At 40.5% G+C, this 19,245-nt stretch overlaps 1 protein-coding gene across 1 annotated transcript; it reads left to right on the top strand.

The window, feature by feature from the left end:
* Window positions 1-992: 992 nt before the first annotated feature.
* On the top strand, window positions 993-5,306 carry LOC138283452 (gamma-crystallin-3-like). The gene is made up of 3 exons (XM_069221406.1): window positions 993-1,080; window positions 3,471-3,713; window positions 4,973-5,306. The coding sequence occupies exons 1-3, from the start codon at window positions 1,072-1,074 to the stop codon at window positions 5,243-5,245; spliced, it is 525 nt and encodes a 174-aa protein (XP_069077507.1). The 5' UTR covers window positions 993-1,071; the 3' UTR covers window positions 5,246-5,306.
* Window positions 5,307-19,245: the final 13,939 nt, after the last annotated feature.

The following is a 19,245-nucleotide window of genomic DNA, read 5'->3' on the forward strand; positions in this document are numbered from 1 at the left end:
TGACTGCCAATTGAGAGGATTTTGTCATTTGAACGATGTGGCAATCTTGCTTGGGTACAAGGAGCGTGAAAGGAAAGGCAGTAGGATGTATTTTTTTTCCATAAAACACAACAACATTAAAATACCTGTAAATGACCACTACACACATTTCAAAGTATATCAACAGTTAGGATAGCAAAATTGAAACACATTTTTGTAATTATGAAGAGCGATGATAACAATGAATGTTATAGGACCAAAACAAACCCTAGACAACTTCATAAAGCTCAATTGATAAATACTCAGTGATGCTCCATATTCACATAGTGTTTATATTTGTAAAACTGCATGTCTGTGCAAATGTAGTGGCCATTACAATGGAAAATGTGCTGCCTGTGAATGACAGTGCCCTACCAGACTATACTTTAGTTATATAGTTGTGACAGTGTGCTCCACAATGCACCACTGCTTACACACCACCACTGCTGAATGGTCCTGTCTCATTTACTACATATGTTCTTAGGGAGACAGTTTGATTTTCTGCAATCCCTATGACTTCATTGATTTTCCACTGATGGAAGCATCCCTGACCGCCTCTGTGATTGTTCCAGCACCACTGTGTGCAACTGTGCAAAACCTATCTATAAATTATTTCTTTATTCAAATTTATTTCTCTGGTAGCCAAATAAAACTAATCAAGATCGTGGAAATCTCAAGCCTTTCTGACGACGTTCTGTTGTAAGATCATTCCAAGTGAATCTAGCAGTTGAAAACCGCTTATTCCCAGCCAGCAGGAATGCTTTAAAAGTTACATTATTTAAAGCACAAAATACTGCTTTTAGCACAGCGAGCATGCTGTGCTTTGGATAGGTTTCACAGTCAATACATTGTCCCCAGTAAGCAAATACAAACAATCCCAGCGCGCGCGTTATAGAACTCAGAGGGCTTCTATACATTCACCTTAGTGGGCAGAAACCGTTGTGTGCGTGCAGTGTATTGTTCTCCTACAGGCAGCAGGATCACAGGGTGTATATAAAGGCTGCTAAGCGCCCATGAACATCACCGAGGTCGACAAACCATCCAGCAGCCAACATGGGGAAGGTGAGTGAGAAATGTCAGGTTGTGATTTGTTTTGTGACGGAGACACATTCAAACACAAGAATCTTCTCATTTATATGATTAGCAGGATATGAGAATTAAATCCGGGCATGAGCATTTGATATGCACCAAATTAACCTTAATACAATTTTATTTCTAAAAGATCCTCTCGTTTATAGTTTTGCTTGGCACTTTTATTTTAGCAGCTGATCACAAGGAGGTACTGGCTTGTTGTAGTACTTACTCTGAAATCAGGATTTATCATGGAAGGTCTTGGTTGACCATTGCCTTACTGTACTACATGGACACCCGACTTGGCCTCTCTAAACACAAATCAGCCATATGTCATTTGAGCAGCTAATACATCGTATTAAGATGACATATGCATTTTATGTATACAGATGCTGTAGCACATCTTTATTAGTTTAGAGTTCTTCATGTTGGAACACACCAGATCACCCGGCCATCTGATGTTATGCAGTGCAAAGTTTACCTACTTACAGCCACACAGGGCTTTCCATAAAAATAATGCCTTCTTGAACAAGGAGAAATGTTTTAATTTCTCAAAAAATCCACCAATGAATTGCATGTGTGCTGAAATTTACAGCACACATTCAGTGTGTGGTATTTTCTATCTTTGTCTAGACATAGGAACGTGTACTGCAAGTGTGTGCTTCCAACACAAATGCAGTGCTAGACTATGTGCTCTGACCTCCGTGAAGTTGTGGGTGACAAAGGCAGCTTTTTAGAGCGCCAACTAGGAAGAGCCAATCATAGCAGATTGACTCTGTGCGGTGTTTCCCCTTTGCACAACGCAGTGCAGCATTACGCAAAGGGGAAAATATACTGTGTGCTGTGTGAAAAAATAGTCAATCTACCCCATTGTTTCCTTCAAAGTAGGTAGGCTACTTCTCAACATACTTTTCTACTGTGAGGTGGTGGTGGTATGACCTTCAGTTTATTACATATACTGTCTCAATTCTACTCTTTCCACAGCTGTATAACTATTTGTGATATGATAACCCAGAGACCCGTCTTCTGGTTTGGGTTTTCAAGTCTTCATTCCTCATGGCCTTCTATTTAGGCCCCAAACAAAATGATTTTCCCTTGGCTGTATTGTGACTAACCTATTTCCGTCACCAAATATTCATAGTTTTTCAATCTATACCCTGGTTCTTGTTAAGTAAAGCTAATCCAAGTTACACAACAAATGATCAGACATAAAAATTAAATTGTATTATTATCATCTAGTGTAGGTAAAAGGAGCGATAAACATACCTCTCCATAATATAGCATGACTTGAGCTAGACAAAACGAAAATAATTGGAATGATTTCGAGAGCTGTACGTCTAATATTTAGGTACTAATACAGGTCCTAATAACAGCAATGACATTGTTTTAAAGTGCTTTCAATTTTGACACCTATGGGACATGAGGCACAACGATACAATGTCGAAAACTGGTCTATGGACTCTGAACTCATCAAATAGTCATTAGCTCGCACTTACCTTGTTTAGGTGTTTCCTAGGATCTTTCTTTATTACACAATTAAGAAATCAATTACTCTACAGTTGTTCAAAAGCAACAGTACGAAATGCAGACGAACGTATATGCATTGAAGTCCGTCCCCAAGGTTTGAACAGTATTGTCCAACATGAACCTTCTGATCTTCCAGCAAGGCTTTTCTTGTTACTCCACCCGTTAGACATTGCCACATAAGTGCCCTTCCTTACCAGTGTGACAACCAAGATGAGGAATGTTTTGCTCTTTTCCATCAGGTCCACTCGGGAGCAGTCAGTCCATATAAAGCAGAGTAAAAGGTGTCTTTTAATCTATTTTACTAAAATGTTAATTGGCAGCTTTCCGTATTTTATTTCATTATTTATAGTTTCTCAGCACCAGTGACACTTTTTTACTTAATTCTGCTCAATACATTAAAATTAAAAAAGAACGATTTAAGTGAGAACTAACTTTAGATATGACGTTTCCTCCTTTAGTGCACTAAAATCAATTATCGAAATCTCAACCAACAGGCATTTTAGTATGTCTTAGTTCTATTCCACTATTATAGTTTGCACACATATTAACTGGTAACAAGGAACCTGAATTAAAAGAAGCATTATGAAATTTCAATAAAATTATTTGCTCTTAGATACTAATAGTACAGTTTGGAGTTGATACGATAAACCAGAACCAGCAGCATGAAAGCAAGGCAAGCAGGTAATCGATCTGTATTGACATGCAATATTAAAGAACTATGAAAATAATGTGCGTTACTTCACCTTTCATAGCGATGTATTTATTATCCTCTGTTCCACTACAAATATCACGTTCATCCCAAGATCATGCAGAAATGTACATTAAATGAAAAAAATATATATTTTTTATTAAAGATCATCTTCTATGAGGACAGGAACTTCCAGGGCCGCTCCTATGAGTGCAGCACTGAGTGTGCCGATCTGAGCTCCTACTTCAGCCGTTGCAACTCCATCCGAGTGGAAAGTGGCAACTGGATACTCTATGAACACCCCAACTTCAGGGGACACCAGTACTATTTGAGAAGTGGGGAGTACCCTGACTTTCAGCACTGGATGGGTTTCAATGACTCGATCAGGTCATGCCGCTTGACCCCACAAGTGAGTGTTGCTCTGTTTCATTTTGGTTTCTTCAGAGTGCCCTTTTCAGTTTAGCTCTTCAAATACACCAATCCATAAAATAGTCTAATGGCCTAATTCAGAAAGTGAAACGTACACTTTTGTGCAAGTTTCCACTTGCCAAAGTATCTTTCCTACTTTTTGGAATTCACAAACCACAAGTATAATTTGACTACCAGGTGTACGTTTACTTTTGTGAACCAGGCACTCAGTTTGCATCTACCCTGTGCCAGAATGGCCATATCCCATAAATAAACTGTCTGTGTTATTTGTGTGTGCCTGCAGTACAATTAAGAGACCTAAGTGCAATCCAAGATTGCAAGACACCAAGTAGGACACCAAGTAGAAGAGAAGAGTGTTGGCGGTTTCTGAAGAAAGAGTTGTGTGTCATGTCACATAACATTCCCACATTCTATTACGTTAATATGTCAGCAAAGTTAACTTCCAGTGCTTTATGTTACTAAAGCTACCTTAACATTGGTTAGTACATTCCAAACTAGACATATTTCTTCTCCAGGTGGCGACCTCTATTGTGTATCAAATTCTGCATAGCACTGTCCCCTTTTAGGAGTATTTGCTTAATCACTGTGGGGCATCATCCTGGCCTCCTGACCCAGATCACAAAAATTACTGTAACTGTCTTGGAGATATTCTAGAACTTTAGCCAATCATCTGGACCGCCTCTAAACCAGTGATGGGCTTGGCAGTGTAATGGGCAAGCGGCTGTTGCCTAGTCATCTATGGATTCCCCCATTTCCACTAAAAGTGCCACGATGAAAATTAAGGTACAGCATCACATCCGTGTGTTTTTCAATCTCCAATGCGCATCAGTGATTGCTGAAACTGCTGCACAGCTACAAGCAGGACAACATGAGGTCTGATCTGACTCATATAACCAAGAACATCTTATCCACTGTATTTTTGCACGGGAATCGGAAAAATATTAGGAAAAGGGTTCTGTAGCACAAAAAACTGCTTAGAAATACAAACCCTTCTGAATTCATTGTTGTCTTGTAGTAGATACCAATTATCCATTTCTGACATATAATACTGCCTGTTGTTATACAAAAAGGGAAGGCAAGTGCAAGTTTAGTTTGAAAAGCGAAGTAATATATTCCTATATTTTTTAACAAAGGTTTTGTCATTCAATTAAATTATCCAGGTTATCTTTTACATTTTTATGTTGTAATACTTTTTATTTTAAGAAAGGTTCTAATACTTGCCTTTCCTTGCCATTACAGCACCGTGGATCCTACAGAGTAAGAGTTTATGAGAGGGAAAACTTTGGAGGTCAGATGATGGAGTTTTCTGAAGACTGCCCACATGTGTATGAGCAGTTCCGCTACAATGACATCTATTCCTGTAATGTGCAGGATGGGCACTGGGTCTTCTATGAAGAGCCCAACTACAGAGGACTTCAGTACTACTTGAGACCCGGCGAGTACAAGAGATACAGCGACTGGGGAGCCTCAAGCCCCAGAGTTGGTTCTTTCATTAGAGTTAGAGATCATTAAAAGATACTTCCTTCGCAAAGACTAACATTTACATGTAACCAATAAATTCATATGCAACATACTTTTGTTATTTGGGGTACTTATTAATATTGAACTGTTACATATCTGTGAACATTGGATTCTTTGAAGCTAAAGAGAAATCAAACATGTTCACAAGAAGTGTAAATACATTCCAATGTTATATAGCGATATCTCCAATAAGCACCCTCAGACGCAATTCTAAGTATCAATTTGATCAAAGCAGATTCATGTTCCAAGCCTCAAAACTACAGCACAACATAACTATCTCTATATCATACTCATCCTTCTTGACCTCTACCATACCTTTCACATCTTTAACCATATTACTGTTATGAGAACATCTAGGGGGTCATTCCGACCCTGGCGGTCATTGACCGCCAGGGCCGGGGACCGCGGGAGCACCGCCAACAGGCTGGCGGTGCTCCCAAGGGCATTCTGACCGCGGCGGTACAGCCGCGGTCAGAAACGGAAAACTGTCAGTCTCCCGCTGGTTTTCCGCTGCCCTGAGGAATCCGCCATGGGGATTCCGACCCCCTCACCGCCATCCTGTTCAGGAACAGGATGGCGGTGAAGGGTGTCCTGGGGCCCCTGGGGGCCCCTGCAGTGCCCATGCCAAGGGCATGGGCACTGCAGGGGCCCCCATACGAGGGCCCCTAAAAGATTTTCAGTGTCTGCATTGCAGACACTGAAAATCGCGACGGGTGCTACTGCACCCGTCGCACCCTTCCCACTCCGCCGGCTCCATTCGGAGCCGGCTTCCTCGTGGGAAGGGGTTTCCCGCTGGGCTGGCCAAAGTTAGAATCACCCCCCTAGTCTAGTTGTCATTGGCACAGCACTCTCCTGATTCATAACTTAAAGAGATAGCCAAATCTGTGTTATGGTGCCACCATATTATCATGTCTGCCCCCCTACCAAGGGGCATCATTGAAGAGCTTGTGCTAATAAACGCTGCTTGTTGTTTATGTCCAACTATTAGAGTCCTTGCCCTCTGACACATATCTCTTTAAAAAAGAGCCAGATGCCTTATCATCATCCACTTGGTGGTACTTTACTGCAATATTCTGAACTCAAACAAATCAGCAGTCCCGCATGGTGACTATTTACCCACGCATAGAGAACTCGGTTTTCATCACATGTGATTCAACAACCAAAATAACAGAGTTTGCTGAAGAGAATAAAATGGACTCCAGAGAATATGCTCAATTTACCAGAATGTTTGAAAACAATTGTACTGGGTGCTAAAGGCATTGATAAAGTTAGCTTTAAATGGGTTTCCTAAGTGGTAGGAGCATATGTCATATATTGTCTGACCCTCCTAAGCCAAGGGCCCAAAAAGGCTCAGTGAACAAAAATAAGACATTTTAATGAAAGAAAGGCTATGAAGAAGCGTGTTTTCAATGGTGTACCCCCATATTTTTGCCTTAACTGTTTTGGCTGGCTGTTCAACTCTGTGCACTTTACCGCTGCTAACCAGAGGTAAAGCACCTCTCCTTTCAATATGATGAAATTGGTATACCACTGATTGATATATTTAATTTTACATATTAGTCTCAGGTATGTAGTACAATATCTATCCATGGCCTGTAAGGTAAATGCCACCAGTGGACTGGAGCACCCATTGTGCCATCCACTACAGTGACAGTTTAAACCACGGCTTCAGGCCTACCATTATAGCCTGACTGAAGCAGTCTTAAACTGCAATTCTATCCATCAAAATAAACCGTTTTGTCTGGTCAAAATGTTTGTTTAAAACATTAATAAGTCACCACTAATTAGGACTTACCGCCAATGAGGCAAGGTGCGTGGTATTTAAAAGTAGTACATGAAGAAATGTAATGTTAAACATCCTTGCTGTGAAGAGACCCCAAAAACCATTTTCAATGTAACAAGGCTGGCATTTCCATTGGAAACACTGGATTACTATATTATGTTTAATAATGCTAATTTCAGTTAGGAAACAGTTAAAAATGTAATAAAAGGGCTATTTTTAATAGTTATTAAAAATCCAATTCAAAGATAAAATCAATTTTCTATATTTAATAACGAGAAGGCACTTTTAGAAAGTTACTTTTCCCTGCCTAAAGCCTCTAGAAGCCCATTTGGATGAACTCTATGACCCAGCAGCTGGATAGTACCTTTGTGAAGTATAAAAACTGCTCCTATAGCAGAGACAAAGGCTTGGGTGTGGTCTGGCGTTTCTGTTGCTCCAGAAGGATGGCCATTTGGGCTGTACCCCGGAAGGTGATTAATTCCATAGGGAGAGGTCAGGGCTTTTTTTGTTCCCCCAGCCAAGCAGTAAGCTCCAATCACGGTGGTAAAAACACCAGCCAGAACTGGTTTGGAATAACTACAGAGGAGAGTTTGTCTCCAATATTTCTCTTTCCATGTGCAGAGCCCATGTGCTCAATCCAAATGTTTTGCCATCTTGGATTTAGACAGAGAGGGGCACTGTGAGATGTTTGCTGTAGGGTACCCAGGAAGTGCTGAAAAAGTGAGCAGGATTTTGAGCAGGATTTTCCCTGGGAACCTTGACATTTTTGATTAGGGTGGAAAACAACTGAAACTGCTATCCCTGAAAACCTGCCCTCCCTCTTGTATGCAGGACAAAGAAGTAGACTTTTAGGCCTTGATCTATACTTTTTGACACTAAACTGCACTAATGCAGTTTAACGTCAAAAAGTATACCACCGGCTAGCGCCATGCCAAGACACAGGCCAGGAGTCATATTTATGGGATGACGTTGGTCAGTGGTAAGGCCCGGTTAGCGTCAATATATTTGATGCTAACCAGGTAGGGGAGGCATAGGGAAAACTGGAGGTTGTGCATCAAAGAAGGGCGCTTGTTAGGTTAGAGTCAAGAAAACCTGATTAGTGTCATATTTCGAAGCCGAACCCCCATGAACATGACTCCTGTCTGAGTAAAGACAGGAGTCATGCCTCCCAGCCCAATGGCCATGCCCAGGGGACTTATGTCCCCTGGGCATGTTCATTGGGCCCAGTGCCATGTAGGGGGGCCCATGTTACACCCCCATGGGACTGCAAAAAATAAAAAATAAATACTCACCTCTACTTATCTGGGATGGGGTCCCCCCATCCTTCGGTTTCTTCCTGGTGGGGGTGTCCCTGTGGCCAGGGAAGGGCGTCTGTGGGCTCTTTCCATGGTCTCTGACCATGGAAATAGGCCCACAGTTTCCCTAACGCCTGCCCACACCCAGGCGTTAAATAATGGCACTAGGCAAGCTACAAGACGCCTTTCCTGCAGCTGCCAGGCTGCAAAGCTGATCAGTTACAAATGGACTTGCCTTTGGACTCTGCTGATGGCTTCTGCTAGAGTGAATTTTGGCCCTCAAGTGTGTAAGATAGACTCCAGTACTAGGCAGGTAAGTTCAATATTATATTTATTAAGGAGAGCAAGCCCGCAACATCCGCTCACACTACAAGGTTCTCTCCATCTGCTCCAGTCTCTCCTTATGGTTTCCCATTCTAGAATATGCAGTATCCTTTTACGTAGGTACATGTAACTAGGATACCACACCTCCCTCTCGTAAAAATGTTTTCAATACTTTAACCAGATACAATACCAAGTAATACTTCACACCGTCACGTAGAAATCTGAAATAATTTAACATTGTAACTCGCCAATTACATGTTCAGCATAAACCCTGAACACCCCTACTCAGTAAACACAAAAAACAATTTACGTATTTACATAAATTCTCCATTGAGAGATAGCACTTTAACATCTCATCACAAACTAATTGAATTTCTTTGGCAACATTATCAACCTACCCCCACGCGTTGTTATATTGGTCTCCACATTTAATTCATTGATATTATCTTCTGGATAATGGGAGGTATTCTTCATTTAATCTAGAATCTCTGCTCTCGAAGAAGATGTACTGGTATGTACTGTTGATGTTTCTGTTCCTCCACAAGTATCAGTTACATCATCCCACATCCATTCCATCTGATGTGTATGATCCCCTTCTCTCCTTTTATTAATTTGCAAATCATGAATCCTATTGCGCCTACACATCCTGCTAAAGTGCCATATTTTTTTTTCACTTAACAAAGCAGATTTATTATGAACTTCTGTCACTTGTAGTGGGTCTGAAAACTTGCTACATCCTTTTCTTGTTTTGTGACCCAACTTTACTCTTACCCAACCGGCTGGTGTTAAGTGCATGTTTTTTATCATAATACGTTTTGTACAATTCTTGCATTTTAATCATGTTCCCTTTTACTACAGAAGGGGACAGTTTGCTGCAATCTTTCCTATCCTTCCAAACTAGGTTGTCTTATGTAAACAGTTCTCTCCCTGGTAAAATTCAAAACTGACTATACCCTATCCCTGTGGGAGTAAATCTATATGCCCTGACTGTACTGTTCAACTCCTTTACCCAATCCTTGTCAGCTTTGATAGCTGCTTGTATACTGCCCATTATCACTTTGTTAACGCGTTCTAGAATTCCATTCCCAGCAGGATTGCAAACTGGGATTTTGTTTTTACCTGTAATCCTATTCCTGCTAAAAAAATAATCCATATTTCTCAGAATTAAATTTCTGTCCATTCTGATTTAAAACATGCTTGGAAACAACTTCTTTAAAAATAATCTTTCTAGAAATCCAATCACAGCTTTAGCCTCAGTTTCCTCTATCACCTCAATTCCTGGCCACTTAGAATAATGATCCATAACACCAATTCCATACCTTGGTACACCCCATTTATCTAAAATAGGTCCCAGGGTGGCTATGCTAACCTCTTTCCATGGATAGTCTTCGTACTTCCATTCACCCAAAGATGGTCTATGTATTCATTGGGTTTTGCCAGAATTGGGACATACTTCGCAGTTCTTTGCAACTCTTTCTATTTCTGTATCAACACATGGCCACCAATACATAGATTCCACCCTTTTCTTTAGTTTTACAATACTCAAGTGACCATCATGATTTATATCCAATATTCTTAGTCTCAATCCAGAAGGTACTAATTTGTCTCCCCTGAAAATGTATCCTGGTTTACTAAGATATAATTCTTCTTTCATCTCCCAGTCTGTTTCTATTTCTTCATCAATATTTAAAGGCTAGTGAGTTAAATAAACTGCTACCTTGTTCATTTTTCCTGATAAACATTCAACATTTTATACATAATCTAAAAATCTCAGAGTCATTCTTGCTATGTGTGGTGTTGCTCTAATATTTCCTTTAGAAGTCCTTACAATTCTATGTATTCCTACTTCAAATCCTGATGAAGAACACACCTTACATATATCTTGTTTGACTTTTTTCAAAATCTACTTTCAATTGTTAATTCCACTTGAATTCCTGCCTCACTTTTGACAATTGCCTAATTTTTGTTTTTAGACATTGGAGCTGGGGAATGGCTTAAAGGTTTAATGATGTTTTTCTTTGGTGAAATACCCTCACTAACTACTTCGTGGTCCAGATATGTTGCAAAATGTACTGCAAATTTGTGTTTCTTTAATTCAACCTTCAGCCCATATTCAACTCATTTTTTCAATACCAACTCCGGTCTATAATCATGTTCCCGCCTGTCTCGACCCATTACTAAAATGTTGTCTTGAAAATAAGTCACTCAATCTACACCTATGAAAAGTTTGTACATAGGGTGTTGAAAAACTGCTGCCACTGAAGCAAGGCCAAATGGCATGCGAACAAATCTATGATGTTCAAATAGAGTGATAAATGCTGTGAGACTTCTGCTAGATGTATGTAGTTGGACCTGGTGATAGCCTGACGTTAAGTATATTGTTGAGAATCATTTAGTATCTTTCGATTGAGATCAAAGTTCATCAATCTTAGGTAGTGGGAACTTGCCAATAACAATGTTTTTATTCAACTCCCTAAGGTCATGCATAGTCATAATCGCATGTCAGGTTTGCAAGCTACTACCTGGGGAGTTAACCATTCTGCATTTTCCACTGGTCCTATGATCCCTTTCTTCACTAAATATTTTAATTTCTTCATGACATTTTCTTTAAAACTCATGGGTATATTTTTGACTTTGTGACAAATTGGTTTAGCCCCCATTCTTCAAGACAATTCTATAGACAAACCCTTTTAATGTTCATACATCACCAGAAAATACACTCGGAAATTGTTTCTTGACCTCCTCTTCAATATTCATTGTCAAATCAGCCAGTAAAATTACTTGGTATCCACTGTTAGGATCAAGTATGATGCCTAGAGCGTCTTGGTCAATCCATCCAAATACTGAGGGTCCCTTCTCAGTCTCTTTCAATTTTCCTTTGGCTGTTGCGTCCTTAAATTCAAATTCCACGTCTTTAAAGCCTACCATGGGGATCTTTTCACCCGTGAAGGTGACTGGGTGTATGTTTGATTCAATTGGAACCTCAAAATTGCTACAAATTTGTCTTCCCACAATGAATGTTCTACCATGGTGTATGGAGATCCTGAATCTGCAGCCACTTTTCTATGTACACCACATATTTTTACATCACATTTTGTTTTTTTTCTTGGAACTAATATTTACATCTAAAGCTGCATCTTCAATGCTGAGTACACCTTCATTGCCAGTAGAATCATTTTCTTCTTCTAAATTTTCTTCCTTATCTAACACGCATTTGACTGTATAGTTTTCACCTTTTTTGCACATTTTAGCATAGTAGCCCATGATCTCACAATGATCACATTTAATTATGATTGCAGGACAGTTTTTGCTTCTGGCTATGTGCCCCATGTTACCACATCTAAGACACACTGGTCTTTTGTCCTCTAATTCAGGTTTACCTTTTACTGATTTCCTCATCCCAGAATTGTTTGTGCATTTCTTGTCCACACTCTTTTTGACTTCTTTAGGATTAATTACCTTGCACACTGACTCTCCTTTGCTACTGTTCTTTAGAATTACTTTAGCACACCTTTTTGACATTTCAGCGTTCTTTCCTATTTCAGTAATCTCAATTATGATCACCACAAACATATTGTTTTCCTTGAATATTTGAAATATTAGAGTGCATAACTAATTGATCTCTAATGAGATCATGTATGGTCCCAAATTTAGAGTTGATTGTCAGTTTTTTTAGAGAAGCTTAGTAGTTTCATACTTCATCTGATTCCTTTGGAAGAATGTATACCTAACGATAGCCATATAAACTGCTGGTTGGTAATCAGCTTCCAGATCCTCCAAGACATCTCTAAATGCATCTGTTCTATCAGCTTGTCTGTATTTCATTTCAATCTGAAAGTATATTCGCAACACTTCAGGACCAAGACTATGTAAAAATATTTCCTTCTTTCAAGACAAAGTAAGTTCCTCATCATTCTCTTCCTCTACGTCTGATATGTAGTTTACAAAACATTCCTTCCAGTCTAACCATTTTAATAAAGGATCACCTGGTCTCGGAAAAAAACAGTACAGGAGGAGTGAGACCATTATTTTGAGAACTCATTCTAACTTGCAAACTTCCAAAACGTATTTACAATATTTAACAGTAGTTCATTTATGTGAAGTTATTATTAATCCATTTACCTAAGGTGTGCGAATCACCGAAATGTGCACTCTGTCCCGTAGATTACCTTAGAAGGTTACCTTGTATGGTGAGCAAATCACAAGATTAGCACTATGATTAAGGTGTGCACATTACTGTAATTCAGGAAAGATTCCTGTGATGCGCTGGAAGTATTACAATTAGAAGCAGCTTACAGGAATGGTGTGTATCACCGGACACGCTACTAAACTGAATGATGACAATTTGATGCGGTGTGCTCATACCCCGATACCTTCGAAAAAGTAAGTGAGCCCAAACTAAGATGGCTGTCAGTGTGACGTGCTGCTGCATCTCTTGCGTGCACTGCCAGGGGACGTAGTATGATGTGGTGCATCACTACAGCATGTCTCTGGCTTTTTCTTGCTTCCAGTAGGTACCACGTGCAGGTGAAATGGACATATATCATTCTCCAACTTTAGCGAGGTGGAGCGTGAGCAGTTCAATAAGGTGGAGCATGAGGGGCTCTATTCCCCTCCCCTCCCAGCTGCTCATTCTTATCACCAACTTCTGAAATGGTCAAGAACTTCTCAATTGTTCCTTTCATCTCTACAGCTAACTTATCTCATTGCCAAGATCAGCAGGAATACCTTTAACGTCAGCAATGCAGAAACTACTGGCTTGCTGTCCTCCTATAGGCACTCCAGTCTGGGTGTGAGCTCTCTGACACCGGAGCTTCCTCCTTGCCGCCAAATTCATAGGATAGACTTCAGTACTTCACTAATATATTTATTAAGGAGAGCAAGCCAGCAACGTCTGCTCACACTACAGCATTCTCTCCAACTGCTCCAACCCTCTCTTTACGTTTCCTCATTCTAGAACATGCAGCATCCTGTTACCTAGGTACATGTAACTAGGATATCACAAAGTGCTATCCCTGAGTTCTGGAATTCTTAACCGTGTCATAATGCACTCCTCCTAACATCGTGAGAAATCTGTAAATTGGAAACTCCTTGGCTCCAAAGACCTCTGGAGAATTGGGACATAAAATCCAAGCAGATCCAATGAAGATTCATTGCCGCTGGGTTGAAGATTCAGGTTTCCCCCACACCAAGCTTAACTGCAGGAGCAAATCTGATTTAGTGGGTCCTCACACAGATGTTATAAAGCATTTTTGAGCCCTCTTCAGGCAGATCCTGCACTATAGTCCCACCAGAGTATTTTGCACCCCAAAACTCCAAACATAGAAGTGTTCACTGTAAGAAGGTGTCAAAAGAATTAGACCAGTAAGAGACCTTCTTTGGGTGTGAAATTAAAATTTCTCTTGCTGTCTCTCCAAAACGGAATACCAGTAACCCAAGGCCAGTTTCAGCCTAGTTGGGTCTTTTCAGTCAGGTGAACCCTGGTCCAGTGGCACAGTGTGCACAGGATCCATGGCTAGATATTCCCCTGGGCGTTTAAAGAATGACATCAATCACAAAAAAATTGACAGGAGTAATGCTTGCAAATACTCTAACCACCAACATTCACCCGGGGTAGGATTCTAAACAATTGTTTCTTTTCGCCCACCATGTCACCTCAGATTAGCCCCAGGCATCTGTGACTTAGTTCAACTTTGACAAGGTTATGCTATTTGAAAAAACACTAATTACTTAGTAGTCAATAATGTTATCATTTAACTATATACCTTGGAAAGATGTATCAAATGGATTCCAGTATCCTTTGATGGATTAGTGTGTCATTAATTTAAAATCATTAAGGTTAGCAATTTTGAATTTCTTTTGGACCTAAAATGATATTCAACCCTGGAATACTGCCAATTTTTCCTGTATTTAAAGTGTGGTTATTCAATATTCTCCAACTATATTTGATTAACTTTGTTAGAGAACCTATTACAAACAATTGATTCTGTTAAGGTTTGTATGTGATTTTGCTTGTGGCCCCATTTGGGTCTTCTTACACTGTGAATTAATCTTCTAGCGGAAAATGTCTTTATTTGATTATCCATTCTCTCTGTTTCATTCTTTTGAACAGAGACATTTGTGATAGCTCCCATGTATAGACCAAGTATGTCTCAGCAGTTTAGTCCTCTGAGTTAGTAGTTATCACAAACAGTCCAAAGTATCTTTCAGGAGCATTATGGTTACCCTTCACTCTATAGTTTAGTCTTCTATTCCTGATCATTTAAGTGTTCCTAATGCACTATATATATGTTTCTTTTCTTGCAGGTTTGCCACATTATTTGTTATGCCCATCCTGTATTTTAATATATACTTCTCTTCTCTGTTCTGATTTGTCTGTGTTGAAAAAAGAGAATCTTGGGGTTTGGACTGCTTTCTCCACTAAATATCTTTTCCTTTTTGAAATCCGTAGGACATCCAATAAGGTGTGATATCCTATATATTCTTGTGCAACTGTCTTTCATTTGACTGTTTCAGAAACAATGTCCAAGTTTTTGAAATGGTTGCAGCTGATGCATTTAATTTTTTCAACATTATTTTTAGAATTCTTGAATAGTTGCACCCACCTTTCTTATCCTATTTTATGTCTTCTATTATCTGGTGAGTTTCTATTGCCTCTCTTCAGCAACGTTTTGTCAATTCAATTCCACTCTAAATGTAAGTTGAGTTGCATGTCCGACCTTTAATTTATGGTGGAAGGAAACATTATTCTCACAGAGAAAGAACATTAGAAACAACCATGAAATGCACTGCAGGTCGTCCTGTGCCTTGTAACTAACATGTGTGTGCATATCGTGCAACCATTTCTCAGCGCACTGTTCTGGCCAGAATGTCATTTACCAGAAATGAAGAGACAGACTGTTGCCTTAACACTGGGTTGTTGCTACTTCTGCAATGGCTTTTGGTTTAATTTGTTCTGCCACTGCCCTTCTATTGACTAGCCAATGTGCATAGTTTAGATTACATAGACAAAACATGTGACATGGTTCTGGTGGTTACTGATAGTATTCCAGAGCCCTACCATCCAACCATATAGCCTTTAGAAATGAGGTCAGATGGGGGCCTTGACAGTGGAGCAATGGGTGGCAATGCTGCCAACCCAGGTGGGTGTGGGGTGGCAAGACAGCAAGAAAGGAAAGGAGGACGCTATGGAGCAAATACTGAGAGAATTACACATGAATGCGCTGATGGAAAGCAATGACATCCTGATGGAAAATCATGAGAATAAGAAATATCACTGTTATATCCCCACAGCCACCCTCTTTCTACTCTTCTTTACTTACCTATTACATATATATTATATAATTCTAACCTACACTACTGTTTTTTCTCTTATGTCACAGACCCTTAGCTGAAATCAAGTTTTAATTGGAAAGTACAAACTGTTGTTTGGATTGCAAAGCTCACATGCAACTAGGCTCTGAGCTCCAGTTTGCAGGAAGGAAGAATTAGATGCAACCTAAAGAAGGCTACTATAGAGGCGAATGTTTTAGAAGGCTAGGAAGCAAAAGGAGCCCACTAGTGCCAAATCCCAATGGCATGCCTCCTAATTTACTCAGGGCCAGAGAACCCGGGCACAGAGGAGATCCCATGATGTTTTCTAAAACACATGGGACTCAGACTTTAAGAATAGAATGCTCCCTCTCCAAAGGTCGAATCATCTCAGAGCTATCAATAACATTAATAGGAAAAAAGATTCCAAGAAATCAAGCAACATATCTAGACTTAACCACCTACACAGAGAGGATACATAGTGTAGTGATAATTTATTGGTTGTCCTTGCCTTCAACTACTTGCAAGTTATCTTTGAAAGGAGTGTGAAGCAGATGTTGCAAATGTTGGAGAAATTCAAAAATAGATCTTTCTGGAAAATAGTGAATCTTTAATAAGAGCTGTTTGGAATGGGGTCTCTGGTTAGCAGTCAGTTTGCACTCTGTCCAAGCAGGGTCCCTCACTCTGGTCAGGGCAAATGAGATATACACTCAAAATAACCCCTGTTCACCCCCTTGGTATCATGGCACAAGCAGTCAGGCGTATCACAGAGGAAATGTGTAAACTATCTGTACCAACAATTTACAGTAACACAGTGAAACCACTACAAAATGGACACCACTCCAGTTTGGAAAAATAGGAAATATGTATCTAAATCAAACAAGACCAAAATGACAAAAATCCAACATACACAAGTCAAAATATGAATTTTCAAGAGAATAACAGTCTTACTATATAGAAAACAATGGAAACGATTTTACAAAAAGTACCTGGTTTGCGTCAGAAATAAAGATGCACAGGAGAGTGTGTGTCGAAAAAGTCAGTGATGCGTCAATTCCTCACTCACAAGTGAGACCGTGTGTAGTTGTCTTCCCCAGTTGGGTAGGCGCTGCGTCAATTTTCTCTCCCACAAGAGAGCGATGCTTTGATTTCAGTACGGGCACTTTGGATCCGTGCAGGCTTGCATTGACTTTTGACGGCCATCGATGATGCGTGTGAAATCCGGTCGCACAATGTTGTGAAACCGCGCTATGTGGGGTTTGCGTCATTATTAGCAGCCGCAAGTGGGTGTTGAATCATTTCTCCAGCTGTGATGCATCAATTTTCCAGCTGCAATGCAGGTGGAGTGATGATTTTAGCCGCAAAGCAGGTGGCATGTCATTTTTCAGCTGCATTGCAGGTAGTGCATCAATATTTTCCCCACACAGTGTTCTGTGCATGGATTTCAGTCCTTGTTCTGCCAACTTCACCTTTCGAGGGCCCAGGGACTGGATGTGCCATCACTTGGCAGGGCAGGAGTCTCAGCAGAGAGTCTAGGTGCTGGCAGAGGAAGTCTTTGATGGCCCAAGACATCAAAACAGGAGGAAAGCTCAGTCCAAGCCCTTGGAGATTCTTCACAAGCAGGAATGCACAACAAATTCCAGTCTTTGTCCTCTTTCAGGCAGAAGTAGCACTGCAGGCCAACCCTTCAGAGCACAGTCACAGGCAAAGGGACAGTACTCCTCCAGCTCTTCAGCTCTTTTCTTTGGCAGAGGTTCCTCTTGATCCCAGAAGTAATCTAAAAATTTGGGGTTTTGGGTCCACTGCTTATACCCATTTCTGCCTTTGAAGCAGGCAAACTTTGAAGGAAAGTCTCTGTTGTTCACAGGATCCAGCTTTGCCCAGGCCTGGCCACAGATGCACACCAGGGTGTTGGGGAGTGCATTGTGTGAGGGCAGGCACCGCCCATTCAGGTGTAAGTGACCACTCCTCCCTCCACTCTAGCACAGATGGCCCATCACAATATGCAGGCGACACCCCAGCTACTTTTGTCTCACTGTCTAGAGGGGATTCACAAACAGCCCAACTGTCACAGAATGGTTTAAGCAAGAAAATGCACACTTTTTAAAATACCATTTTGAAACTGACAATTTAAAAACCAACTTTACCAAAAGCTGTATTTTCAAAATTGTGAGTTCAGAGACATCGAACTCCATTTTTCTATCTATTCCCAAAGGGAAACTGCTCTTAAAAGGTATTTAAATACAGCCCCATTGTTAACCTATGAGAAAAGGCCTTGCAACAGTGAAAACAAAATGTGGCAGTATTTTAGTCTTAGGTCATGTAAAACACATACACTGCACCCAGCCCATGGGGCTACCCAGGGCCTACCTTAGGGGTGCCTTACATGTATGAAAAGGGAAGGTTGGGGCCTTGCAAGTGGCTACAGTTGCCAGGTCGATTTGGCAGTTTACAACTGCACACACAGACACTGAAGTGGCAGGTCTGAGCCATGTTTACAGGGCTACTTATGTGGGTGGCACAACCAGTGCTGCAGGCCCACTAGTAGCATTTGATTTACAGGCCCTTGGCATCTCTAGTGCACTTGACTAGGTACTTACTAGTAAAGAAAAAGTGCCACTCATGGAAAAGCCAATTACACATATATTTTACACAGGAGCACTTGCACTTTAGCATGGTCAGCAGTGGTAAGGTACCCAGATTACCAAAAACAGGAAAAACGGAGTCCAGCACACAGTCAGAACATGGGAAGACAAGGCAAAAAGACAGGGGAGACCACTCTAAGGATGCCAGGTCTAACAAGAGCATAGCAGATAAGTAAGCCTGGAGGTCTGCCATAAAGGGATCTGTCAAGGACCACATAAACAGCCCATCATGTTATCGAATAAGCATACACCAAACAACGTCTATGGCTGTGCTCCAATAGTAGAGAGGCATTAGTAACAATGGAAGCTATGTGAGTCATAAACTAGACAGATGGTAAAGAAATTAATTTGGTTAATGTTTTCTGTTTACACCATTGGACTAAAACATTCTGAAAACGTATTGTTAGAAATGGAAGCAATGCCTCCAATGAGGCAGCTATATCTCTTACATAGATCGTAGCTCCACTGAAGCACTATTCACATAGCCTTGTGAATAGTGAAAAGAACGTAGTAGGTGGAGACTGAATGACTTTAGAAAAGAGCATCTCATAGGAATCTGGATTGCTAGTACATGTATTGTTCCATCATGATTCAGGTCTTTGGATAACCTGTCTCATTTTGCTTTGTTTTGTT

This window comes from Pleurodeles waltl, chromosome 3_1 (assembly GCF_031143425.1).
Source record: "Pleurodeles waltl isolate 20211129_DDA chromosome 3_1, aPleWal1.hap1.20221129, whole genome shotgun sequence".
NCBI lineage: Eukaryota > Metazoa > Chordata > Amphibia > Caudata > Salamandridae > Pleurodeles > Pleurodeles waltl.